This window comes from Onychomys torridus, chromosome 1 (genome assembly GCF_903995425.1).
Source record: "Onychomys torridus chromosome 1, mOncTor1.1, whole genome shotgun sequence".
Taxonomy (NCBI): domain Eukaryota; kingdom Metazoa; phylum Chordata; class Mammalia; order Rodentia; family Cricetidae; genus Onychomys; species Onychomys torridus.
Genome location: NC_050443.1, coordinates 136052375 through 136080304, shown reverse-complemented (window position 1 = coordinate 136080304; position 27930 = coordinate 136052375). Strand labels below are relative to the sequence as shown.

Here is a 27930-nt window from a genome sequence, read left to right as displayed (position 1 = left end):
GGGCTGAGCATTCTGCAGTCTCTTATTCCCTAGCTGTGGTTGGCTAGTTGTAGTTTTCTGTGTTATTCACCATCTACTGCATATAGATCCTTCTCTGATGAGGGTTAAGAGATGAATTAATCTATGGGTAAAATGATAAATCATTAGGAATTGGCTTAATGCAATGTCCTTTTAGCAGAATATTAGTGTTAAGTTCATTCCTAGTACTAATGACCTGTATAGCTATAGATTTTTGGCCTGATAATAGTGCCAGGGATAAGTTTCACGTTGTTGTGCTAGACCTAAATCCAATCAGAAAGTGGTTGGTTACTTCCATGATATTCATGCCATCATTGCACCAGTGTATTGTCAGACCAGATATTACTATAGCTTGCAGGATGACATCTGGGTAAGAGTGATAATTACTTTTCTCCTTTGGTAATATACATAGCACCTCCCAGCACTATGAACACTAATCAGTAAAGGTGAAGTATTCAATTGAGTACCAGCTAAATTTCTATATGTTTTATGTTTAAGAATGTAGTTTCTTCAGCAATAGGGTCTTTATATTGAATTCTTCAGTGTAACCAATAGCATTGACAATAACCTGTACTGTTCGGGGGTCTAGGAGACCTCACTGGCCAACAACTACAAAAGAGTTAATCTATTCCTATCACTGGGTCTTTTAGTTGTTAGCCCATAGTATCTAGTAAGTGTATTGTAATCCTATTATAGTGCAACTCCAGTTTAACTCTATTCCTATATGTGTATAATTATTTACCTATACCTATACCTACTTATAATTACACCTATGCCAATATAGTAGGAAGCTTCTACAGTAATGTGTGACTTTTTCAAAAGGTCTAGTGTTATGTATTGCTATTCCCATATTCCCTCCACTACCCTGTCCTCCCATTCCCCACTCAAATTTCATCTCTTCTGTTCTATTAACCCTTTTTGAGCCTATATATCTTTTATTTCTATCTCTCTTGAACCTCCTCACCATGGTCCCTTACTAATTTCTAAACCTTTTTCACTACTTCCTCTAAAGAGTGGACACTGGAATAATCTACAGGTGTGAAGATAAGTATTTAGAAGGCAGCTTGATACCACGTTCATTTAGCAAAACAGTAATAGTAGGTTCCCAAAATGCCCTATAACTTCACTAATTTTGGGTTCTTGGCCAAGTTTACAGTACCAAGTATGGGTTCCCTTGTGAAGCAGGCCTTAAATCCAATCAGAAAGCAGATGATTATCTTTATAACATTCATATCACTATTGCACCAACAGGCATATTTTACCAGGCTAGTCATTATTATAGCTGTCAGGCCTCACAGTTGGGTGGACTGTTGATGGCTTTCCACAAGCAGCCGCAAGACTATTTTCTAAGTGTCTCTAAGAGCTAAACCTCTAAATAGTGAATTGCTTTAAAGAAACTTCAAAGCACACTTTAAGATAAAGACATTAACAAAGCAAAGTCCTGCTTCTCCTTCTAACCCCCATTGGCATTACTATGAATAATTAAATTGCTTTGCATGTTTGAACATCTTTGAACACTTGTCTAATGAGGCAATTACAATCATCCAGTGTACACTGGAGAAACCATGATTTTTCTTAGCACAGTAGATATGAAAAGTAAGAGAAAAATTTCTAGCACAGTAAACGGCTACTATAAAAAAAAAAAATCTAGGTACAGGGCCAAGCATGGCCCAGAAGGCAAAGCAGAAGGATTTGGGGTCTGAAGTCTACAATGGTGCATGGTGAGACCCTGTCTCAGAAAAGGGAGCAAAAAGAAAACTAAGCCCACCAGAACAAAATAATAGGTAACACGATTGGGACATTTTGGTGGCTTTGTTTGTGAAGTATACTGAGTATTAGCTTTTGAATAAAGAAAATCATGTGCATGAATCTTGAACCAGGGTATCTTCATAAGAAAATATTGTTCCCAGGAACAATTTTCTTCTCATTCCTCTAAGCATTTATTCCTCCCCCACATCTTTCTTCTTTGATGTTAGCTATATACACACATGTCCAAGAAAGGGTAATGTAGCATGGCAATGAACCACTTGACTTCTTATTTTTCTGCTATTTTCCCTGAAGGGAGCTGAAAAGATAAAAAGGAAGAAATTATCTGGAAAGAAGGTGATGTTGACTTATTTGTTCTTGAGAAAATGGCAAAGTATTTTCCTTAAGTGTTTTCCAAAGTGTTGCCTGGATCAGTGTCTTGGCTCATTTGGAGCTGCAATAACACAATACTTGAGACTGGATAAATTATAAACAATATAACTGTGGCTGAATGTTGTTGAGGACTGGGAGATCTTGTACATGGCAGTGGTCTCTGGTGAAGGTTTGGGTGCTGGGTCACCCCACTGAGAGGGTGACAGTAACAGAACAAAAGGAAGACAGACCTGTGGTGATATTTTATTTGTACTGAAAGGGATCCAATAGCTTAAGAACCAGAAAAAAAAAAAAAAAAAAAAAACCTCAGAACCAGTTCTCCAGGTTATTTGTCTCTCCTGTCCTCAGTCCAGATCCATCTTCATTGCTTTCTGTCCTGTTTTGTTCTGGAAGTGAGCTCACTAAAAATTCTATCTCAGGGTCATCAATTATCCTCATCTGTGAGGGAGAATCCCCACTGGCCTCCAGCTAGTTTTAAACAAGAGTAAACATCATCAGGAAATCTAAGGTTGGAAGAAGAGAGACTGGGCTCTTCTACCCAATCCCAGCTACTTCCTTCCGTGGGAATGCTGACATGCTCAAAGTAAGCATAGTAGGGGCCATTCAGCACCCCTAGATTTAAAGCAAGGGTTGTACCAATGAAGAGGTAGACATTTGCCAGATGTTGGAGTAACAGGGACACACTCTGCCCACGGAAGGAAGTAGCTGGGATTGGGTAGAAGAGCTATTGGATCCCTTTAGTTCCTGGAAAATAAAGATAGCCTTCAGAAAACTTTCACCTGTGACAAGAATGCTAACTTTAACTTTCTGGTTTGCTTCAAAGCTGAATGAGTAATTAGTGGAAAGAAACTAAGATTAGCCAGATATTAACAACTGTTGAAGCTGAGTGATATACACATTTGTTGGGGGACAATTGTCATTTACATATGCAACACATACTTCTATATCTGTTTAAATTTTTCTAGATTTTTTTTTTAATTTAAGAATTTAACTCTAGCTGGGCAGTGGTGGAGTACTCCCAGTACTCGGGAGGCAGAGGCAGGTGGATCTTTGTGAGTTCGAGGCCCACCTTGGCTACAGAGTGAGTTCCAAGAAAGGCACAAAGGTATACAGAGAAACCTTATCTCAAAAAAAAAAAAAAAAAAAAAAAAAAGAATTTAACTCAGATTGTTTTACTAAAAACCAGCAAGAAAAACAAAACAAATAAAATAGAGATAGAGTCCCACTCTTTAGCTTAGGTTGGGCTGAAACTCACTGGGTAGCCCATATCTGCCTTAAACTCATAGCAATCCTCCTGCCTCAACTTGTCCAGCGCTAAGATTAGAGGTGTGATCCACTAGCCCTAGTGAAAACCAGAAATTTAGAAATCACCTTTGGATCCTATGGTTTGGTTTCCTTTTGCATTTCTATAAACCTTTGATTAGCTTTATAAAGACAACTTAGTGTTTAAAACCCCTTAGTGTTTCATGTATGTATGTAACATGCACCCTCTGAAATGCTGTGGTTCTCTTTGCCTAGGCTCACTTCCTAGCCCAGTCTTGAAAGAGAATGGGGTAAATAAAACCAAATAAAAGCATCTGAAAGTTACTCTGCTCTTCCACAGACTTAAACATCCTATTTGATCTGTTTCAATGAACAGAGGGAGAAAAGACTTTTTCTCAAGTTTCATTGCATTGAAACACTAAAGCAGCAAGCAGTTACATGAAATGCCCTTGTGATGGCTTTAATCAGTCCAAGCTAATGACCAGCACACAAGACAGCCCTGACTCACCAGCTCTTCTGTTAGAATTTCCAACTTTCTTTAACATGGACAGCTATGTGTGTGAGTGTTTGTTGCCTTAAAGCTAGGACACACTCTGCAGGAGACCAAGAAGTATGTTGCTTCCAATGGTGCTGAATTTGGTGAGCAGAATCTGAGCACCAGCAAGCCAAGAGTAAGGTGGCCTTCTGTGTTTGCTTGTGGACTTGAGTCCCATTCTATTTCCAAAGTGATGCAGTGATGGGAAAGGATGCTTTACCCCCAACTTCTTCCAATTCTGGGATTGTTATTGCTAGCTCCCCAGCTAATGGTTGTGTCTAGATATGTAAGCTGTCAGGTTTAGACAAGCCAGTGCCATCCCAGGAATAAGTTTCTGGAAGTTTCCATCTACAGTGTTGTGTAATGTTCCATGTGGTGAGAGGTTGGGGACATGGTCTACATTCAATTAATCTTATAACCACGATTAAATACTACTCTAAGGAAACTCAACCAGATACCAGTTTGGCATTGCCTACATTACATGGACTCAGTCCACAAACTCCACAGCAGTCCAGATGTTCAAAGAGCAGTGGCTCTTCAAGTGTGATCTCTATAGGATCCACAGGAAATGGCATTAGCATGCCAAAGAAACATCAGTGTTAATTGCAGCGCTATTCACAATGGCGAAGATACATAATGAATCTTGCTACCCAACTGACAGGCAAACTGATGAAGAAATGGAGTATCTATACACAATCAGTTGTCATTCAACCATAAAGAACAATGAAATCCTGCCATTAGCAGCAAAATGGTTGGAACTAATGAATATTGTGCTAACTGACCTAAGTCATACTCAGACAAGTATTGCATATTCTTACATTAATAAGGGGAGGGTAAAGCTAGTCAAACTGAATGTAGAGCAGTGATTACTAGAGGTGAGGAAGGGTAGGGAAGGAAGTCGGACAGAGAAGGACTGAATAACAGCTAGAGGCAAGTTTTGGCACCTCACGGCATCGTGGGGCCACTGCAGATCTTAATCCCCAATTGTAGATTTTATGAAGACTTAGGCAAGAGAAGCTTGTGGATGCCAATCATAAACAAATGATGAGGAGTTAGAAATGGTAACAGCCCTGACGTCGTCAGTAGAGTCTAAGCATATGTGCTGAAATACCACACCGTGCTTCATTAATATGGACAATTGCTGCATGCATGTTGAAGCAAAAATTTAAATAATAAGTAAATGAAAGCTTTTTAAAAGTGTGCTCTCTGGATCAGTAATGTTAGCACCACGAGAAAAATTGTTAGAAATACAAACTTTCAATCCTTTCCCTGAGCTCATCTGAATTAAATCTGGAGGTGGAATCCTGGCTCACTTCAGCTGTTCACATTACCTGTCTGATTCCTACATTTATTTTATCAACATTTTGTGTTTTTCCAAGCAGAATGCTTGGATTTGGTTGATTTAATCCCATCTGCTCTTATGATTACTCTGCAAAGAAAGATGAAGCCCAAACACAAAAATATTAGCAGTGACATCATGGCATAAAGTGTACACATATAAAACCAAGGGTTTTAGAAGCCCATTTTCTAACTTTTGTGCCAGGCCTTTGTGGGTATTTGCAAGCATGATCAAGAAATGGAGGTTGTAGGACTCCATATATGAGCAAATAAAATCTGAATTCATTAATTATTTGTAATACTGATAAGGCAACTTTCTAGGCAGTATAACCTTCAGAATAGTGCATCATAGCCAGGCAATGGTGGCACACGCCTTTAATCTCAGCACTCGGGAGGCAGAGGCAGGCAGATCTCTGTGAGTCCAAAGCCAACCTGGGCTACAGAGTGAATTCCAGGAAAGGCACAAAGATACACAGAGAAACCCTGTCTCAAAAAAACAAAAAAACAAAAAACAAAAACAAAACAAAACAAAAAAGAATAGTGCATCGTTCCCCTCTTCCAGGGCCCTTAGACAGGACACATTGCTTGCCAAATGTGGGCATGTTGATAACTGAAGAAAGAATGCCTTCTCCAAGACCTGTGGATTAAGAGGCCTGTTTAGTATCATGAAAGTCAAAGACAGCATCTGATCCTGGCTGGATTTAGCTAGAACCTTCAATGGGACCTTAATCTGCATGGGTACCAGTTAGCTGATTTGGAAACAGATTCAGGACAGATCCCTCACCAGTTTCTAGTTTGCCTGCTGTTGGATCCATATCATGGGCCAAGGATGGGTATGTGACTCATATCTCATATGCTCTGAGATGACTAGCCCCAGGCATCACTCTTTGGAACAATGAAACCAAATCTGCATAGCAAAACATGCACACCACATGTTCTGATTCTTGGGTCCTTCTGAAAAGTCACCCAGATGAATTCTAACAGCCTGTTTCTCCTCTAGGGTTTTTGATGATGGCCGCTGCATTTTGAACTGTCCCACATCGAAGTTTGAGCTTAAGAAGCAATGCCATCCATGCCACCACACTTGCCAAGAATGCCAAGGAAGCGGGCCTTCCAACTGCACCTCTTGCAGAGCAGGTGAGGGCAATCACTGCAGTCTCTTCCCTCACCTCAGTCTGTTCTCTCACAAGCTAGCATTTGGTTTGGCTCAGAAGCCTTGTGATGGAGCTGAGGTTCAGAGCAGACAGCTATTCATTACTGCTCCAGTACAACCTGAAGGCTCTGTTGCTGCCAGGACACAAATCCTTGTTCACATAATCACACATGTTGACTCACTGCCCCTAAGGAGATGAGCAAAGTGAAGAGAGGTCTTCTGGGGGAAGCAAGAGGAAAGACTATTTAGTGTGTTGTCAAGCATAACTTGTACAGTAAAGCCAAGCTTTGTTGTGGTAGACCTGAAAAGCTGGGGAATTAGCAAGACACATATGGTCCTGAAAACAAATAATGATTTCAAGGTTATGTCAGGTCTCAGAGCTGAGCTATGCCATTTAGATGGCAAGGTAATCAGTTCACTCATGCCAGATGTGACCTTTTGGGTCCAGTCTTGAGTTACTCTCAGAGTATCTGCCATCACTGGTCTGGAGGCCATGCCCACCAAGTTCCTATGCAGTTTAACCCTTGACACTGTTACAGCCTTGTTTCACATGTCTGACCTCTATTTTGACTTCATAGAAACTAGAATCATATTATTTTGCCTATATAGTAAGTAGAGTTTAAGTGTGAGGCAAATTTAAATTTTGTGCAATTTTAAAGAAAAAATGTAGACTATTGTTCACTGTTAAAAAGTTGGATGAAGTGGTTGCACTGAACCCATCTTTCCCAAAGATTTTTCAGAGTGAAGCCTCAAAGAGGCTACTCTGCATTTCTCCACAGTCCTCACTATATGCAGTTGTCTAGCTGACCCTGAGGTGATAGCATCATATCCATAATGGATATAATATTTATGTCATTTGTGCAGTGAAAGAGACATACTTATTTTTATTCTTGCTTACAATAAAACCAAGAAAATGAAAAAAATGACAATATCTTAGATTTGCAGGAATATGGAAACCTGGAGGCCTGCACTTCCCTTTCATGCATCTCATCACTCTTAATATCCACCTTGTCCATAAAGACTCTATGCCCCAGATAAGATGTGAGTGTTTTCTACCCTGTGTTCTATGGTGGTCTGTACATAAGGCTTATAAACCGTGTACATACAGAAGGTAAGAGAGAGAATTCATGATCTAGGAGAAAGACCCTCAAGACTAGCAGTCAGGAAATGTACAACTGACCTAACATCCTTGACTGACTGATAACTGATTGATGGATTGATTGATTGATTGATTGATTGATTGATTTCTGACAAAATGTACTGTATCCCAAGCCCCAAGTTCACTACATAGCTGAGGATAACCTTAAACTTTTGGTCTTCCTACTCCCACCTCCTAAATGCTGGGGTTATAAGCATATGCTATGACTAGTTTTATGTAATACTGGAGTTTGAACCTAAGGCCTTATATGTGCTAAGCAAGTACCCTACAATTGAGCCACATCCCCAGCCCCCATCTTTCTTACTAACTACAAGACACTAAAACAGATACTTCACCTCTTTAAGACTTTTCTTATTTGTTTTAAAAATTGAAAGGACAAAAGGGCATTTAAAACCACTTTCCCATCCAGCACTCTACATCTCAGCCTACGTCACGCAATTGGAACGAAGTTTAGATTCTAAGCAAATGTCAAATAGTTTAACATCTTACTTGCACCAAACCACATGATAAGGACTTTGTCATTTTTCCCACATTTTATACTTGAAGGGCTGCATCTAATCTATCATCTTAAATATTAAATGCCTCCCTCCTTTGAACAAGTTACAATTAGAAGCAATGGAGAACACAGTAAGTGAGAGCATGGTACGTATGACGGTTAAGTGTTTGTTCACTTGAACTGATTGAGAAATACCTCACAGATTAATAAAGGAAATCTCTGGCTGTTTCTGTATGAGTATTTCCAGGGAGGACTGAGTAAGAGAGATGTTCTACCCTTAATGTAGCCTATACTATCCCGTACGCTGGGATCCAGATGGAGAGGTGGGAGATGAGAAAACCGGTTAGTATGGGAATTATTTTCTGCTGTGTGGCTTCCAGGAAGTGAGCATCTCTGCTCCACCATCCCTCCCTGCCATGATGTGCTGACACCCTTGAAACTGAGAGCTAGGATAAGTCTTCCATCCCCTTAAGTGTTTATGTCGGGTATTTCTGCCACTGCAGTGAAAAAAACTGACTCACTTTCAAGGAGTTAACAGAATTACAAGGAGGTTTGTCCTCACATACTGAACAATGAGAAACTATCAGATAAAGACCAAATGCGCAGTCAAAAGGCTGCCATTTCCATATGTGATGAGCAGAGGTTTCCTGGAGAGGGTAATTGCTTACCAAGCCCTTATTCAACATGCTCTCTGCACAGCAAAAGCTCAGGCTAACACAGCAAGGATAGCCTAGGCCTTGAGATTACCATGCTGAAGAGATTACCATGCTTCACCTCAAGAAACCCTAGAAAGGAAGTTTTAGTGAAAGGCTGAAATATCAGCGAGCTCATGTGGTTCAGGCCAACATTATACTGACTTTCTATGTCTGTCCTTGCAACAGTGGGCTTCTGCTGACTTTATACACATACTCAGTGTTGCTGCAGCTTGAAGGTCAGTGGTTTGGATCTCCACGTGGTGACTGAGAGAATGGTAGACCCAGGTTATTCTAGGCAACACAGATCAGCTGTTCTTCAGATGTGAGGCCCTATGGGAAATCTGGATCTCAGTAGAATGAGGAGATAGTTACCCAGAGCACACTGAGCCCTGAAATTCCCCAAAGCTGGGAGTATGGTGCTCCTAGGTAGATGTGCAGTATTAATCTTAATGCTGTTTTTAAAAATATGTTTATAATACTCTGTAACTGATCCTGGTATTTTTCTAACTGATTAGATTTTTCTGTTCTCTCCAGGAGCAAATTCCCATGTTCTGTCATGCTGGCAAATTGCTGATTCTTTTCTTATAGAGCCCATTGTTGACAGAAATAAAACCCTTAGGGATGCTATGGAGGAGTTGTGGAGGTGTGCTTGATTTAGGATGTCAATAAGGCTGTCCTTAGAACAATTAGTAACTTTGCAAAAACCCAGACATTAGTCAGCACAAGCATGTGATTTTAAAAGTGATTCCAAATCACTGTAAGATTACATTTTATCAAGTGTGTCTGCCATGTAGCACGTATTTATTTTTATGGCATTTCTGTAACCCCCAAGTCTGAGTGGATCTACCTTTAGCCCTTGGGAAAGTTAAACACATTTTGAATTGTAGCTTTCCACAGAACATGGTTTGTGGTTTTGCAATGACATCCCAAATAGAAGTTGTTCACTCAAATATATAAAATAGTGTAAAATGATTCCCTGCAAGGAAAACTTTTCAGCGATAAGGATATAGATATTGCACTTTTTATTAAATCCATTCTGATGCTCTTGCTCCTCTGGGAACAAAAGCACTCAGTTGTTTCCCTTTTTAATAAAACATCTTAGATTATATGAGCTCCATGGCTGGTTTTTGCATTTTCTCTTTCCCATGTCCCTCTAACTGGTCAGACAAGCATGGTCGGGAGCGCTTCCTATACCAGGGGGAATGTCGGGAAAGCTGTCCTGTGGGCCATTATCCTGCTAAGGGACATGCCTGCCTGCCCTGCCCAGACAACTGTGAGCTTTGCTCCAACTCACATGTCTGCACTAGATGCACGAGCAGCTACTTCATCGTGCCCACCAACCACACCTGCCAGAGGCTGGAGTGCCGACAAGGTGAGGCTTCTGTGGGCTCCTACTCAGCACCAGGAGATGGGATGAGACATTATACCTTTGGGCATCAGGAAGGCTTTGACTCCCTTACTTTCAATTATCACGGTGTTATTATGAACATTTAGAAGGACTCTAAATAGCTCAATAAGCCAGTGGGGCTGGAAGTACTCTCCTTCCTTTTCCCCAGCCCCATGACGCCCGGACAACAGAGAAAAACTGAGGTCAGAGTCTCAAAGTCTTGGCCAACAGTTTTCTTCTTCTTAATTACTAGGTATGAGACCATGGGCAACACTAATCTAATTTCTCCATGCCTTGGGGCTTTATTTGTAAAGGGGCAAGCATAACACTGAGCAGGATTGCCCATGAGAAGCAAGGAGAACCAGTCTACCTAAGTCTTCTTGACATATTTGAGTGCTCTGTGAATTGTATGTTGTCATTGTTCAATTTCTTTGTTACACTGGAAGATGATAAATTTAGCAGCATTGATTGTGTTTCTTTTCTTATATGTAAGAACTCTGCTACATAAGGATTATGGCTGGCCCATGTCTGAGGACAATTTCAAGATATTTTAAATTAAGCCCTCCTTCTATTTCTCCTTCCTGTTTACAGAGACAGTAAAATATTTTTTAACTTTAAATATGTTAAGTAGGTCAGATATAGCATCTGATATCTTTATATATATATATGAAATTCCATTTTCATAGACATAGGACTAACTTACTGAGTAAATACAATCTACTAGCTTGACTTTAAAATTATTTATATGGCCAACCATGGTGGCTCATGGCTATAATCTCAGTACTCAGGAAATAAAAGCAATGAGTTTAAAGCCAGCTTAAGTTACATAGTGAGTTCCAGATCAGCCAGAGCTACATAACAAGACCTGCTCTCAAAAATCAAAGTGAAACAAGCAAGCAAATAAACAAAAAGACTAGTTGTATGGAATACAGTCTAAGCCTGTTCTATTTGTACAGCTTGGTACAGTCTGGTACATTGATACGGGATTTTAAAGAAAGGGACACCTTTCTTCCAGATGGTTTTGGGCTTCATGATTGTTCTATGAATCACTTAGAGACAAAGCACACACCAAACAACTGTTTCCCTAGCATTGAATCTGCCTCTACCCAATGAGTTTGAGTGTTTTTTCCATTCCTCTCCCTGTACAGGTGAATTCCAGGATTCTGAGTATGAAGAATGCATACCTTGTGAAGAAGGGTGTCTGGGATGCACTGTGGGTATGTCATGGTCCTTTGTTACTTAAAACGTTAAAGTAGCTGTGTCCCCTGCCACACATGCTGATATTGCCATTGCTTCAGCAAGAGGTCTTGTCATGGAGGTAATTATCAGTGTCCCCATCACTATCCATAGTACAGACAGCGTCACAATGAAGAGATGCTTGTGAGGCAATAGTGCCAAGCTTAAGAACGGATGGCAGTGTCTTCCCTCAAACACTTCTTTATCAAGCTGACAAATCAAATCAAACAAAGAAATGCCTCTTGGCTCTAATTCACCAGGAACTCAAAAGCTAGTGGGTAGAGAGATAAGGAGATCTCCTTTAGTGAAAGTGATTCCATTGCTTGGAGCCTAATGCTATGCTTTGTACTATGGTGATAGTGAAGTCAAGATTTCTGTTACTCAAAAAAAAAAAAACAAAAACAAAAACAAAAAACAACAACAAAAAAAAAAACATACCTACTCTCTAGTTCAACTTTGTAGCTCTCCTATCCCTTGTGCTCATACTGCTGGATCTCTGGCAAAGGAGATGATGAGGTTGGTTTATAGCACATAACATCAGTGAATTTGATGAAAAACATAAACTAGGGAGACTGTGATTTCTTTGGTTTTTCGAGACAGGGTTTCTCTGTGTAGCTTTGCGCTTTTTCCTGGAACTCACTTGGTAGCCTAGACTGGCATCGAACTCACAAAGATCCGCCTGGCTCTGCCTCCCAAGTGCTGGGATTAAAAGCGTGCGCCACCACTGCTCTGTGGGAGACTGTGATTTCAAGACCACACTTTCATGTAAGTCTAGGCAACACATAGAAAACAGCATAGAGGGTCTGTGAAGGAAAATCCCAGATGAAACAGAGTAATTTCTCTTTGTGGGAGCTTTTGTGGAGGCTTATGGTGCCTCTAAAATGTTGCCATGCACATATCACAAGGGAAATTTGTCAGATGCAGAACAGGCTGTTTAGTGGGGCCACTGCACTTGTTCCATGGACCACTTGCAAAGTGTCAGATTACAGGGCAGCTAAGTAGACCTTTTATTGGCCTTATCTACTAGACTTATTTTTTTGTTGTTGTTTTGTTTATTCTTCTCACATACAATACTTCCTGACCACAGTTCCCCTTCCTCTGCTCCTCCCTGCTCTCCCTCACCCCCCCTCCCCCAGATCCACTCCTCCTCTATTCCCCTTCAAAAAAGAGCAGGCCTCCCAGGTATATCAACCCAACACAGCATAGCAAGATACAATAAGACTGGTCACAGACCCTCATATCAAGGCTGGATGAGGCAACCCAGTAGGAGGAAAAGTGTCCTAAGAACAGAGGAGAGAGTCAGAGATACTCCTCCCCTTCCAGTGCTCCCACTACACACTGTTAGGAGTCCCACAAGAACACCAAGCTAACAACCATAACATATATGTGGAGGACTTAACACAGACCCATGCAGGCTCCACGATTGCTGCTTCTGTCTCTGTGAACCCCTAGGAACCCTGCCTGGTGTTCTGTGGGCTCTATACCCCTGGTGTCCTCAACCCCTCTGGCTCCTACAATTCTTCCCCCTCCTCTTCTGTGACTTCCTTAATTCTTAAATGGTATGAGTGAGCTATAGTTTATCTGAAGCTTTAGAAGTGTGAACAGTGTTCTTTCATTCTCGTCTGTTGTAGCGTGAGGAGAAGAAATTCAGTAACAGGGTAAAACTTCAGAAGGGGGCAGCAGTCAGAGATTTAAGGGGAAAATTCTAAATATCTGGGAAGCAAAAGTAAATTTAAGCACAGTAAGAAAAAGGACTAAATTAAAACACTGGCAACAGATTCTATACTTTGCTTATGGATATTTTAATTGTGTGTTTTGCTGCATTCCATCTTTGCCGCTATACCCAAATTTCAGTCTTTCTTAGGAAGTGAAAGAGATCTTTCTGGCAACAATGATAGATGTTCTGATGGCCTTGATTTTATTTTTGTCCATCTCAGACCTATTTTCCACTTAGGCATCCTACCCCAACTGGATTTCTTTTGCACCTTTTTTGGGGTGCTGAACCCCCATGCCTACATCTTCATGTGTCGAGGAAGGTGGGGGCTGAGTGTTTGTGTGTGCTTTGGGGACAGATCTTAAACATGTTGGCTCTCACTGTGTGTTCAGGGATGACAGTAGGACAAGCCCACTAAGTTAAACACAGAAGAGTAAGTTTTACTTCCAAGTCTTTAAAAAACCCTGAAAAGAAGGTACCCTTGAGAGCGCCCTCAGATTCAGACATCATCCTAAATGAGATAAGGTGTTATATGACAGTATTTTGGGGGAGAGTGGAGAAACATCTATTCATACCAAATGAAGAACTGATGAAAAACCAGCGTACAAACACTCCCCAAGTGCAGCTTGGCGAACCAATGGGTTTATTGGGGTTACTTGCAGGAGTATAGGTGAGGGGTTGCGTACAAGATCATAAATGACTCAGAGACAGCTGCATCATAAAAGCCCACCCCAGCATGGTAACAGCTCATGAAAGCTAGGAAACCTGGAGCATACTGAACAACCTACCAGCAGCTTAACAGTTTGGAGTGTGTCCTTTCCAAGCTTCTCAGCTGTTATAATCTCTTCTGAGGGTATTTGTCATTAGTTCTTAATGCATGTACACACACACACACACACACACACACACACACACACACACATATATGTATTTATATACAGGTGTGAGTGTGTGTGGTGTGTGTGTGTGTGTGTGTGTGTGTGTGTGTGTGTGTGTGTGTTTGAAAAGAGAAGGGCCTAATGAATCTGGTCAGTTTCAGGGACTTCCTTAAACTACTTTGAGATGTTTACTTTCCTAGTTTAATGAGCTTCCCCGGCAGGGTGGAATATTTCACGTCCCCATGTAAGTAAGCATCCTATATCTTAGTGATCTTCCTTCCAAGACATTACACAACAGATTTGAACAATGACAAGGTAACCTTGATCACTGGGAGATTCAATGTCCACCCTTCCTCAGTACCATAGCTAAAGATGAGACCAAAGTGCAGCAATTGGAAAACGAATTCCATAACAGAGACTGGCCAACCAGGGACTAGAAATCCAGAGGTTACTTACCTGATCCGTCAGTCTGATTCACTCTACAAAGTGCCATTAAAATATCCCACTCATTCCTTCATTGAGGCGACTTTAGCTATCTGCTGTGTGCCAGGTACTCGCCTTGGCCCTGGAAATTCAAAGGTGACATGACAGACACCCTCTGCTAAGGCTATGCCACTAGACACACACCTGGAATGAAGATCTTCATAAGGTTGGCCCAGAGTGGACAAGGTTCTAGTACAGCAGCATCAGGGAAGGTTACAAGAACCTTCAAAATTCTGAGTTTTAACATCTTAAATTCTAATATTTCTCTTCACTTACAAAATTCCTATGTGTTGGCCTTGTGTGCTCTTGAACTGACTTGCCTAATCTCAACCATGACCTCATTCCTGAGCCTTTGTGATCTCTCCATTGGAATGAACCCTCCTGTTCTCCCTTTCATGTGTAGGTTGCTATGACATTGGTCCAACATTTAGTATGTGCATATCTTTCTGCCTGACACTAAAGGGCTTGCTTGAGAATAAGCTCTCTGACTTACACTGTATGCTCCCACAAGCAAAGCAGCAGGCCAGGATCATAAAGCACACACAGTTGATATGCAAATGCCCCTCACTTGTGATGTCCTGGCTTACAGTGTTCTCACTCCACCATGGTGTGACAATGATCTCAGGGTTTTAAATTAGGATCTTTTTCTGCTGCACTGGCAGTGTGCATACAGAATTTTCTCGTGTTGCTGTGCAGTAGGCCACAAGTTCAAGTCAACAACCAATACCATGCAGTGTGCTGTGTGACCAGTGATTCTTCAGTATATTACATAAGATAACCAAGTTTTATAACAAAATAATCTCATGTTAGAGGCACTTGCTTAAGTGTAGACTAATGTGTTCTGAGAATGTTTAAGAGACAGTCTGGGTCTTAGACTCTAGGATATGCTATGATGTTTGGTAGGCCATGAATATTAAATACATTTTTGTATTATTAGTGTGCTCCATTTATGTTTATTAGGACATAACTCCATTGTAAGTTAAAAAAAAATAAAAACATGTATAAATGTTTACTGGGTTGAATTTGAGGGTTTCTCAAGTTCAAAAGAGAGAGATAACACATGAGACTCAGAGCTTCAGAGTCAATGTTTTCTCCAATTAAATTTTGAATGTAATCCAAGAAAAGGAAAGTAATCATACAACAAAAATGACTTTTATAGAATATTAGAACTGAAATATTTGATAAAATGTGTTTTGTTACATTTTATAGTTTTAAGAATGAAGGAATGGGAACTTTCAAAGATATGAATGACTTGCCAAGGTCTGCCCAAAATACTTCTTATGAAACAAAACGTCATCCTTTGGAGAGAATTTCACTTTATTCCATCTTAACAATGCAGATTCATTTTTTAAGGGGTCTAGACAATCTCTGGAGGAATTAGAACACGCAAGAGCAGACATTTGAGACATTTTTATCTATGTTATGTCATAAACAGTTGTTGTGAATGCTAGGAATATTTTGAGTTTTGTATTCCTTTTCAGAGATTTAGAACACTATATATTAATGTCTGTGTTTTACAACTAATAAAGGAAAACTTGATTTCCAGGTTGATGGAAACCATAGCCAGCTCCAGGGAGCAGGTCTTGTCAGTTCTAGAAATATTTTCATGAAGGAGACAAAAAACTAACCCATGACCAAAAAATGATGGTTCTGTCTGGAGGAAAACACTGAGTTTCATAGTCTGGGATGGAGCCGAGGGAATATTTATTATTATGGAGTGAGGTTTCTTTTCTTTGTCAGGCTGTAAACAAACAGCCTTCCTTTTTTTTTTTTTTTTTTAAGAATACTTGACGTCAAATTGTTTGTCTTCCTAAGAAGTACCTTTAGTTGACATTTTTCACAAAGGCAAATCTGAGTGTTTGGAATTATATTTTGACTATTTGAGGGTGAGGTAAATGAAGTGATTTTACCTGATGTTTTGAGGTATCTTTCATAGTTTTCATTTAACAAAGATAGTATAAGCTGAGATTTGAGGTCCATACCTATTTATCCATTGACTTAATAATGGATTTCACTCATATTATATAAAATCTTTACTCACTTACCTCATCAATAAAAACAGAAGTTATTATGCTCATATTTTGGCTCCAGAGAACATAATGAAATTCCATTAATTTTTGTTCTTTGAAAGATATGTAGTCTAGCAACTTTTTAAAAATTTAAGCAATTATCAAGAAGAAATAAATTCATATAACTAAAATTTCACAAGAGCCAAACTTATGCATAAGAAAAATTCAGACAGGGACTCTCCTGCCCTGAAGCAGTCAAAGGGGTTTTCTAGAGAGGAGGTACAGAAAGGAGACTGTGAGTTTCCCTGTGTTGCCCACAAAGAAGAGGGAGAGCTACCCTAAGCATGGGGCTTCCACTTGACAACAAGTGGCAAGACATTCTGCCATGGATTTTCCACCACTAAATGTATGAGTGTTGAAGAAAAAAATGAGCAACTGTAAGGAAACAGACAGAGAAAGGTTTAGAGAATCCATTAAAAATCCAAACTTTGAATTCAATGAATGTGTTTAAAAAGCACTCCTTAGCTGAAGTGGAACAGCTGAAGGTTAAAGAGCCACAGACAGACAGACAGAAGGAAAGACAGGAAACTAGGAGATGTGGCTCAGTAGTAGAAAGCTTGCCTAGGATGTGTGATGCCCTGCAGTCTATCCTCAGCACTTGAATAAATAAGTATACAAACAAGAAAGCAGAATGATGGGGTGTCTTGGGTTTTTCCTGTTTGAAATAGTGTCTACCAGAGCCCATGCTGGCCTCAACTTATGCAGCTGAGGATGGTCTTTAACTTCTGGTCCTCCTTTATCCATTTCCCCACTGCTGGGATTACAGCTGTGTGCCACTACACTCAGTGATGAAGAGATCAAACTCAGGGCTTTCTGCATGCAGGACAAGTGCTCTGTCAACAGAGATGCATCCTTGGCTCTTGAGTGCTACTCTGAGGACATATTTTAAGTTGAATTTGACTACGGACAGTGTTCAAGGGTGATTGACAGGCAGAGGTGCTGTAGTAAGTACCAACAGTGGTAAGAATGCTCTTATAGAATCCAGGTAGAAGCAAAAGCAATCCAGCCAAGGGGACACTAAGACAATATGAAGAAAGGTATAGGCTTTTAAATCATATGAGACAGATGGCATTCAAGCACAAGAAAAGCTACTGGTTTATTAGGTGGGAGATATAAATTAAAAGGACCATGGGTTGCATGACTTTTCCCAGGCAGTCTGTTTTGTTCACCCCAGACACAGCAGCAATAGCAGACCAAAGAAATTATGCCATGAAAGTCCAGCTGGGTGAACTAATGTGTTTATTGGACGTGCTTAAAGGAACATGAGTGAGAGGTTGCTTACAGGAGCATGGGAAAGTTACAGCCCACTGCACACCAGCCTCCTCTTCATAGCCCTTGGTAACTATTTACATCCTCAGGGAGGTGTGGGACTCCTTAAGCCTTATTAGCTTCATGAGCCTTCACTTCCTACCATGAAAGAATGTTAATGAGTCCAATCTTGTGAGGGTCTCCTGAGGGTGTGTGAACAGTTGCTCTTATTCAAGACAGCAATGAGCACACCAACTCAGAGGAATGCACAACCCCATAGGACAGTGTTTCACCCATCAGAATGGCATATCAAAAGCACAGTGGCTGTCTAGGCAAGGCTGTAGGAGAGGGAATATATTTATTCCCAGAGGTGGAAACTAAATGGTACAGCCTTTGAAGAACATGTGACAGGATGTATTACAATTGCCCATGCATTAGCACTTGGACTGCATGGCACCTCTTCTAGAAATCCGAGCTAAGAACACGGACTCACAAATTCTAAACAGTGTACACTCGTCTACCTCATTCATGCAGGTTGAGTTCTGAGACTCTCAATGGACTCCCAACACCACAGCAGTGCCGAACCTTAACATTCAGTGCCTTTCAGTCTAAACTGAGCACCTCTTACACACTGTGGCTCTAACTTACAGTCTGAGTACAACAGTAAAGCTAGTACAAATTTATTTTTCTGCCATCATGATTTCACAGATATTTATTCTTCTGAAGAATCTTAGCAATTTTACCATGCCCCTCCCTTTCAGTTTTTTTCAAATTTCCTTAAGATTATAAATTTACCTTTTCTCTTAGAAACATTTTTGGCTTTTCTTTGGTATAACCAAATCACCACCCTTACCACTCTTGAGTTTGGGGGCTGTTATTAAGTAACACAAAGGTGGTATGAACACAGTCACTCTGAACAAGCTAATATGTTAGCTCAGATAGCCACTATGTGACTAATAGCCAGGTTGCAAATATAGAATGGATGTACTGGATGAAGGGAAAATTCGAGTCTTGGGCAAAAAAGAGCAAGATATTGAAAAGCAAAGCCTTGGTTCAGGGATACAAGTGGATATACAGTCATCCAAGGTGGTATTAACATAATCAACCACTGGAAGCAGACGAAATGCCAGGCTCATAGATAACTAGTTGAGTTACCTAGAGTATGCAAGCACATGGAGTACTCTACTGTCAGGAAGACCCAAAAAGATCAGTATAAAGTAATAGTGATTTCCTGATATGCTGTTTCACAAGCATTCTGTTTTGTTTGCTTTGTGGTATGCTTCTGAGTCAGCAAAATGTTGAAATTAAAAGGTGTGAATAGCTACATTTGGGCTTGATATTGCCAAAAAAATTAAAATATCAGAAAGGGAACAAGTTGGTTGACTGTAGATCTGAAGATGGTTGTCTGTGGCAAGGAGTGGAGGAGCTGGAGAGATGACTCAGTGGTTAATAGCTCAGAGGGCCAGACTTAGTTCTCAGTGCCCAAGTTGGACAGCTCACAGTTACCTATAACCCCAGTTCCAGGGGCTCCAACAACCTCTTCCAGCCTCTGTGTACCCTCACACATATGTACATAGACACAGACACATAAATAAAAATAAAAACAAAGATTTTTAAATAAAAAGGAGAGGGAGAGATAATAGTGAAACCTCTCTAGTTGTTTCCACATAGTTGTGATTTTAGTCCTGCATTTCATGTTTTCACAACAAACCTTTATACACACACACACACACACACACACACACACACACACACACAACAAAAGTTTGGACCCAGTTTTTGTTTGTCTGAGTCTGAGTTATTTCACTTAATATAATACTTTTCAGAGCCAACCATTTTCCTCACTTCATTTTCCCCTTTGGCTGAATAAGATTCCATTGTGGCTATGCACTGCATTTTATTATTCATTTATCTGTTGATCGATGTATAGAACAGCTTGGTTTCCTTGTCATTGTCAATTATGCATCTGTAAACATGGATGGCCTGGCATCCCTGTGATAGGATATGTACATGTACTTCTGTGGGTATATGGCCAGGAAAAGTATACATGGGTAGTTCCATGATAATTCTCCTAGTAGCTATACTAGTTACAATCCCACCAGAAGTGAATAAGACCTTCTCTTTCCCCACAGTGAATTCCTCACTGGCATTCTTTGTCTTTTGTTTTCCGGATCTTAGCCATTATGACTGGCATGAGATAGAATCTAAAAGTGGTTTTAATTTGAGTGTCCCTGATGGCTAAGAATGGAATGGTAAACACTTCGAAAAATATTATTGTTTGTATTTCTTCTTTCAAGAACTGTCTGTTCATTTCATTGGCAGCTTAGGGATTTGGGTGCTTAATTTTTGCAAGTTTTGTCCATTTATAGCTTATTTTATGTGTATAGTGTTTTGCCTGCATGTATGGCCATTTACTGCATGCCTGCACAGTACCTGTAGAGACCAGAAGAGGATGTTGAATCCCCTGGAACTGGAGTTACAGACAGTTGAATCAAACCTGGATCCTCTGTAAGAGTAGTCAGTGATCTTAATTGATGAGCCATCTCTCTAACACCATAATTTTTGCAGTTCTTTATATAATCTGGATATAGTTTTGTCCGAGGTAGAGATGGCAATGATTCCCCCCATTCTGTAGGCACTTAGCTTGTTCTGTTGACAGTTTTCTTTTTAGCACAGAAACTTTTTAATTATGTGTGGTCTCATTTGTTACCTCTTGGGATGTTTCCTGGGCTGTTGGAATCCTGTTCAGAAAGTTCTTGCCTACATCTCAAACTTGAAGTGTATTTCCTGTTATTTCTATGTGGGATCTGCTCACTTGGCCATGACTTGTTAGCCACTCTATTCCCTGGTCAATTAGTTGAAAAACCTATCATGATATTTGAGGAAGGAATGGGAAGAAAGGGAAAGCTTTCTTCTTTTTCAGAAAACTTTCATCTGGCAGATGCATAAGAAAAGCATCATTGACTCAAGGAGAATGACCAAGTAATCAATGTGTGCTAAGATCAGTACTTGCAAAACTGTTGAGCAATGGGATAACCATGGGTCTTAAAGTGCCACCAGAATTGATATCTAATTATAACCAATCTACACAAGTTACTGCAATTAGCACCCCTTTAACTAGTTCCAAAGAACTTAACATTATAGGTCTACCAACAAAATAAATTCCATAACAAGGATACTTTCCTCTAGTATTTGTGACAAGAGTTTCTAGCAGGCAAGTAGGCTACCATGGGACATTTGTCATCTTTTTAAAACATTTTCATTGTTATGCCTGGGATGTTGTTACCAACATCTAAGGACAAAGGTCATAATTCTGCTTGTGGAATTGTGGAGAGCATCCCCTAGTAACAGTGTGGTCCAAGTTCAGGAATTATGAGAGAAAGCAAACCATATTGAGTTGGAAGATAGTCACAAGAGAAATCTCAAATGTGGACCACTTGTACAGCCAATGACCTGTACTTGTAAGGAAAATGAAATCTCATAGAAAAAATACAAAATAAGTAAAAGAATAAAATAAAATAAGAAGAAAAGAGATAAAAGCACAAAAAATGGATAAATGCATGAATACATTGAGGAAAGGAAGATCTTAGAAAATCAAAGTTGCTCCAGTCTTTCTTCAGGTTTGGAAAACATTTTAAAGTGTTTTAAAAGGTTGTTGTTCAAATCTTAGATTGTCTTTTAATTAAAAAAAGAACAGAGCCAGATATCAGGGTGAAAGCTGAAAGATCAGAGAAGCAGAGTAGCCTCTGCTTACCTCTACAAAACCCTCAACCTAAAGAGAGTGAGTTCCTGTTTCCTCGTGCCTTATATACCTTTCTCTGTCCAGACATCACTTCCTGGGATTAAAGGTGTGTGCTACCACTGCCTGACTCTGTTTCCAGTGTGTCCTTGAATTCACAGAGATCCGGACGGATCTCTGCCCACCCCCCACACCCAGAGTGATAGGATTAAGGGTGTATGCCACCACTGTCTGGCCTCTATGTCTAATCTAGTGGCAGGCTCTTTCCTCTGATCCTCAGGCAAGTTTATTAGGATACACAATATTTCCTTGTAAAAGGTACTTCATGCTCACAGCTGAGAATTCCTGACCATACCCCAGAAATAGTTACTATTCCCAATCCCTAAATCTTGTTTTTAATATCCTTCTCCAATAAAAGCAATCAAGTCCCTTTCTTAAATTAGTTGATTTATGACTGTAAATATACAAGATGAACTTGTAGCATATTATGATGACAGAAAGTAAGAAATTACTCAAAGACAACAAAAGAAATTAAAAAAAAAAAAAAACTCACAGCCCTGTGATAGTTTGAATGAAAATGGCCCCCATAGGCTCATATATCTGAATGCTTGATCTCCAGTTGGTGAAAACACGTGAGGTGTGCTAGCCAGTTTTATGTCAGCTTGATACAAACTAGAGTCATCTGAAGGAGGTAACCTCAGTTGAGAAAATGTCACCATATGATCTGGTTGTAAGGCATTTTCTTAATTTGTGATTGATGAGGGGAGGGCCCAGCCCACTGAGTGGTGCCATCTCTGGGATAGTGGTCTTTGGTTCTATAAGAAAGCAGGCTGAGCAATCCATTTTGAGCAATCCAGTAAGCAGCACCCATTTATGGTCTATGCATCAGTTCCTGTCTCTGGGTTCTTGCCCTATTTGAATTCCTGTCCTGACTTCCTTCAGTGATGGACTACAATGTAGAAGTGTAAGCCAAATAAACCCTTTCCTCCCAAGTTACTTTGGTCACGGTGTTTCATCACAGCAACAGTAACCTAGGACAGAAGAATTAGAAGGTGTGGCCTTGTTAGAGAAGGTATGTCCCTGGAGGTAGGCTTTGAAGTCTCAAAAGCCCAGGATAGGCCCAGTCTTACTCTTTTTCTGCCACCATCTTGCAGATTGTATATAAGCTCTCGGCTAGTGCTCCAACGCCATGCCTGCCTGCTTGTCACCAAGTTTCCCACCATGATGATCGTGGACTAACTCTGAAACTATAAGCAAGCCCCTAATTGAAAACTTTTCTTTTATGAGTGTCTTTAGTCCTGGGTGTCAGCAATAAAACAGTTAGAACAGTAATTACAACCCCCAATTGATGGCATGTCTGAAGAATACATAAACCACCCAAAAAGTGTCTCTAGTGGTCAGAGTTCGGATAATTTGAGCTAAGATGTAAGTAAAATAGTATTCATTTATAACCCAGAGAATATAACCAATAGCTACAAATTCATACAAAAGTAAATAAATTGTTGAATTAAATAGATGAATAAGTATGGGAAGAAAATAAATCTTCCATACAAATCAATTTAAAATAATTCATTAAAATAGTCCTCCTTTAAGGCAGTGGGGTATATAGCAAAACCTAGGAAACTCTGTTGGGCTTTAGATAACATATTATCTAAACATAAAAACTTCCAAAAGAGGAGTCTGAAAATGCCCCATATCTTGATTGGTTGTCCGTATGAACTTACTCAACTATGAAAAACAAATGTTGCACTATGAAAATACATTTCAATAAATCTAACTTTAAAAAAAGCATACCTAAATTTTATAATGGATCCATGAGCGCTTAGGACTTACAAACATCTCCTAATGTCTGCGTGCTACTTCATATTTTTGGACTGAATTACCTCACTTTAATCATTCACGGGCATTCTGCTAAACTTTTAATATGAGTGACATCTTCACATTCACTGTCAGTTTTTACAGATGGGGGCTCAACATCAAAGGAATAGGGAAACATCCAATTTTGTGTGCTGGGAAGTGATGGGGTTCAGAAAGCTAATTTTGCCTGGTTTAGTGGTATATGCCTTCAATCCCAGGACCCAGAAGGCAGAGACCGGAAGATTTCTGTGAGATTAGGACCAGCCTAATCTACATAGCAAGTTCTAGGATAGCTGGGGTAGAGATAGCCTATCTAAAAATAAAATCAATTTTGAGCAATTTTGTTTATAACTTCATCCATTCCTTTCAAGGGAAGGAATTAACTCAGAAATTCTAATATAGGTGAATTATGTTTATATTTACATATACATATATTTGTATGTATGTGTATATATATATATATGTATGTATGTATGTATGTATGTATGTATATACATATGTGGAAGGGGTATGCTATAATAACAGATATCCCTAAACCTCAATGACTTCAGTTAACAAAGATGTAATGTCTCATGCTGTCTTATCATCTAGGCCCAGATGGGTGGACCAACTACCATTCATTCATTTTATTTTCTTCATCCCTTCATTGCCATCTTTCTCACAGTCTGAAGATTCTGTCATGTTCTGATGAGTAGATTTCTGACAAAGCTCCAGACTGCTGGGTCCTGACAGAAGCTGACAATAGAAGGAATGTTCTCTGACATATGGTTTTCTTGTTGACTGGTGTGTCAGAGACTCTCTTTCATAGCCTTTTTCTCCTTGTCATTGTTTCCTAAATTTTATATTTCAGAATATATTACATGTAATCTGGGGATGATTTAAAGTGTATCAGAGGTTGGGTGCAAGTTATATGTAAATACCACATCCTTGTATATAAGGCACTTGAGCATCTACAGATTTTGGTACCATGGGGTTTTCTGGGAAGAATCTTCTACAGATACTGAGTGATAATAGCAATAGTCCCAAATGCTTGCCTGTTTGCCTTCACATGTGTGGCCACTCTCTACCCTTCTGACCTTGGAAGAGGCAGTATCTTTCTGTCTCTCAAGGGAACTCTTTTGAAAAAGTCACTGTTTTCAAATTGGTGGAATTTTCCAAAATATTCTATTGTACTTCTCTGGTCTCTAGCAGCTAGTGATGCAAGAGGAGAAACAGTGACCAATGTCTTGTGACCAGTGAGTGAGCTGGTGAGGAAAGTACTTGACCTTTCTTAGTTCCTGACTCTCAGATCTCCACTGTGATGATGCATCTTCATTGACAATTTGACTGAATGGAAAATCACCTAGGAGACATACCCCTAGGTGTATCTGTGAAAATATTTCTAGAAAAGATTAACAAAGGAGGGAAAATCCACCCTAAATATGGGAGGCACCATCCCATGGGATCATGTCTCACTCTGAGTAAAAGGGAGAAAAGGAAACCATGAGCTAAGCATTGGCATTATCCCTCTGCCTCCTGCCTCCGTAAACTATCTGATCAGCCAGCTCACTCTCCTGCACCATGCTTCCCCAGCTTATAGACTGCATCACCTTAAGCTACAAACCAAAATCCTTCTACCTGCTACTGGATAGTCAGGAGAATAAGCAAAATGCCTTGGTTTTTAATTAGTTTATTAAGCATGTGCCAAGCCAAAGCAAAGGAGTCAACTGCCATTAGCAGTTATGTAGACACAGTAGATAGATAGACAAATGAAGCAGATAGCAAAGCATTGTGTGCTCACAACATCAAGCAGAGATAACTCAGGTAGTTGAGACAATCAGCTAGATGTCCCAGTTCCACCGTGAATGAGATTCCAGGTCTGGACTTCTGGATTCCCATTCTCAACGCTGGCACTTTTATAACATGGGAGAAACCATGGTGACATCCATTGAAAATTGTTTACCATTCTCTCTGGTCTCAAGGACACGATGTTTGAATGCCCCATCTGTTTTGCTTTTCTCCTTTCTCCTTGTCACAGTGTTGGGGTTGGGGCAGGCCATCCTCAAACAAGGGGTCTTGGGGGACACTTGATATAACATGTTTGAGTCTGAAGTGGGGGTACAAGGCAACTTCATTTCCAGAGGCAGCTTCATAGCAAGCTTGAACAGAACATGACAATTTGCCAGCATAATGTCCATTTCTTCCCTTAAGCTTCTTCTGGTCAGGTATTTAGTTACAGTCAGAAAGGTATCTAGGGCATCCACAGCAAGAGCAACCCTATACTGCTCTACCTTGCCTTTATCTACTTGCCAGGAAATGCACCAGTTTGTATGAGAATTTGGACAGCCCTCTCCATCTTCCAGTGGGGATCAAGAAATATTTACTAAGCACCTGTATCTGCCTAGGAATGAAGATTCAAAGATAAAGAAACCTTTCTCTTTGGTGTCAAGGGCCCCAATGTATGTGGGAGGCCAACTAGGAGACTGGCTCCCACATTTTACCCCAGAGTTCTCTTGAGTGAGGAATAAGAGTTTTAAAGAGAAGGATAGAGTAGAGAAAAACAAATAGAAACACAGGATAGCCTCAGGAGGTCCTGGATCCTCATCCACTGACTCCTTCTGTCTCTTCTAAAGGATTATTTATAGAAATGCCAAGGGATGGAGCAAAAGACCTCCCCCTAGCACAGCCAAGTATAGGCCCTTCTAATCACCTAGAAACCATGCCCATGGTCAAACAATCCTCTAATACAGCTCTGCTGAGTAAAGCAAGCTCAGATCTCACCAGGAAACCTTTGTGGGCCTCCACACATGTAAATGAGTGGTAGACCAGTAGTTCTTAGCACACTGGGATTATCTGAGGGATAGAACATCATGCTGCCTACTTGCAGTTCCCACTTGACTATGCTGGAGTGAGGCTTGGGCCTAAGTATTTTTCTACAGCTCTGACTGATGCTGATCTGCAACCATGCTCAAAAATCAGTGATTGAGAGCATATATACATACACAACTCAACATCATACTTAAAATACTTTTGTTGGTAATGGGAGCTGAAGAAGACACAGATAAATGATATTTTAATAACTAAACTTCAATAATTTGTCTGTGCTATATATCTAGCTAGGCAGATACTTCACACACATGATCTGAACTCCTCAGTATAGCCATCTCTATCCAAAACTCTTATTTTCATTTGATAAATGAGGAAAGCAATATGCAGGGAGTTTATGTAATTTGCCCAAAGTTATACAACTTAGTAAGATTCAGAGCCAAAGCTAAACTTAGGCCTGTCTGGCTATAACCCTACAGACCATCCAAATGCTCACTCCTTTCCAGAGCAGACTACATTCATCTACCATTTGCCTAGAGAAAAGAACCAAAGTTGTAAAAGTCTCGACCTATTGTGTCTATGTCTGCCCTTGTTGTGGGCTCTGTTCTTAGGTGTCTCCTAATGTTTCCCTTGCTCCTTTTCCTACATTTGAGCTCACATTCTTATTGTTATGGGAGAGAAAGACATATTGGCGAGATATCCAGAGCTCAATTCTGGAGCAATTAGCTCATCATCTTGGCTCTTCACGTTATTACGCTGTTTGCTCCCAGAGCTGAGTAACTTATTGTGTAACTGACCTGTGAAGTTGAGCTGTGAGCCAAGGCTGTCTGGATCACGTAGGCTTGCAGAAAGAGAACTGAGCCAAGCACATCCAAAATAAACCTAGTTAAACAAGAGATCTGAGTGGTCAAGCACAATGCATAGCAAGGGGGGGCTCAGAAGACCATCTGCTGTTCTGAAGAGCAATGTGAGATCTGTGATGTTGAGCTCCCAGTGAACAGATGCAGGGGAGTGTTGGGTGGAAGGTTAGATTTTACTTTTACAGAAGAATCTGTTTGCAATACTTCATATTCATAAGGGTGTGCTGACAAGGGAGAGGCAGGGGGCTCAGAGAAGAATCTAGAAACCATTTTTAGTGGGATTAAGAATAAATTGGAGGCTAGATACATGGCTCGGGGCTTAAGAATGAATGCAGCTCTTCCAGAGGACCAGTGTTCGATTCCCAGAACCAGTGTCAAGAGGCTTACACCCTCCTGTCACTCCAGTTCCATGGAGTTTGAGGTCCTCTTGTGGCCTCCACAAGCACTGCACTCACATGCACACACATATCTATACACATACACATAATTTAAAAATAAAGTATTTTTTAATGAGTAAACCATGAAACCATTGCAAATAAATTCCTTTTAGTGAATTATGTCACTTTTTTTCCCCTGAAATTCTTCAGGCCACCAATACCTCTACACTATTTGACCATCAACTTTAAGCAAAAGTAACAGACTGACAGTGGTAATAAGAATTTCTAGTGGTTGGGTCTTATCTACTTTTACAGAGGTGGAAAAAATTGAGTCAGAAACTTTAGTATCCATTCATCTCCATCTTTCCCCTACCTCAATAAAAATGTATGACCAGGTCCATATATTGTTAGTTAATTCTATTGCCTTATAAAGGAAAACTTCATATAAACTATCCTCCTACCTCCTAGTAGGACTTGGTGA

At 40.2% G+C, this 27930-nt stretch overlaps 1 protein-coding gene across 1 annotated transcript in view; it reads left to right on the top strand.

The window, feature by feature from the left end:
* The window catches only part of Pcsk5 (proprotein convertase subtilisin/kexin type 5), a 427807-nt gene that overhangs the window by 330609 nt on the left and 69268 nt on the right, over positions 1-27930 (top strand). The window contains exons 22-24 of the mRNA XM_036173949.1: positions 6294-6430; positions 9962-10168; positions 11332-11400. Coding sequence (XP_036029842.1) covers positions 6294-6430; positions 9962-10168; positions 11332-11400 — 413 coding nt within the window. The remainder of the gene's footprint in view (positions 1-6293; positions 6431-9961; positions 10169-11331; positions 11401-27930) is intronic.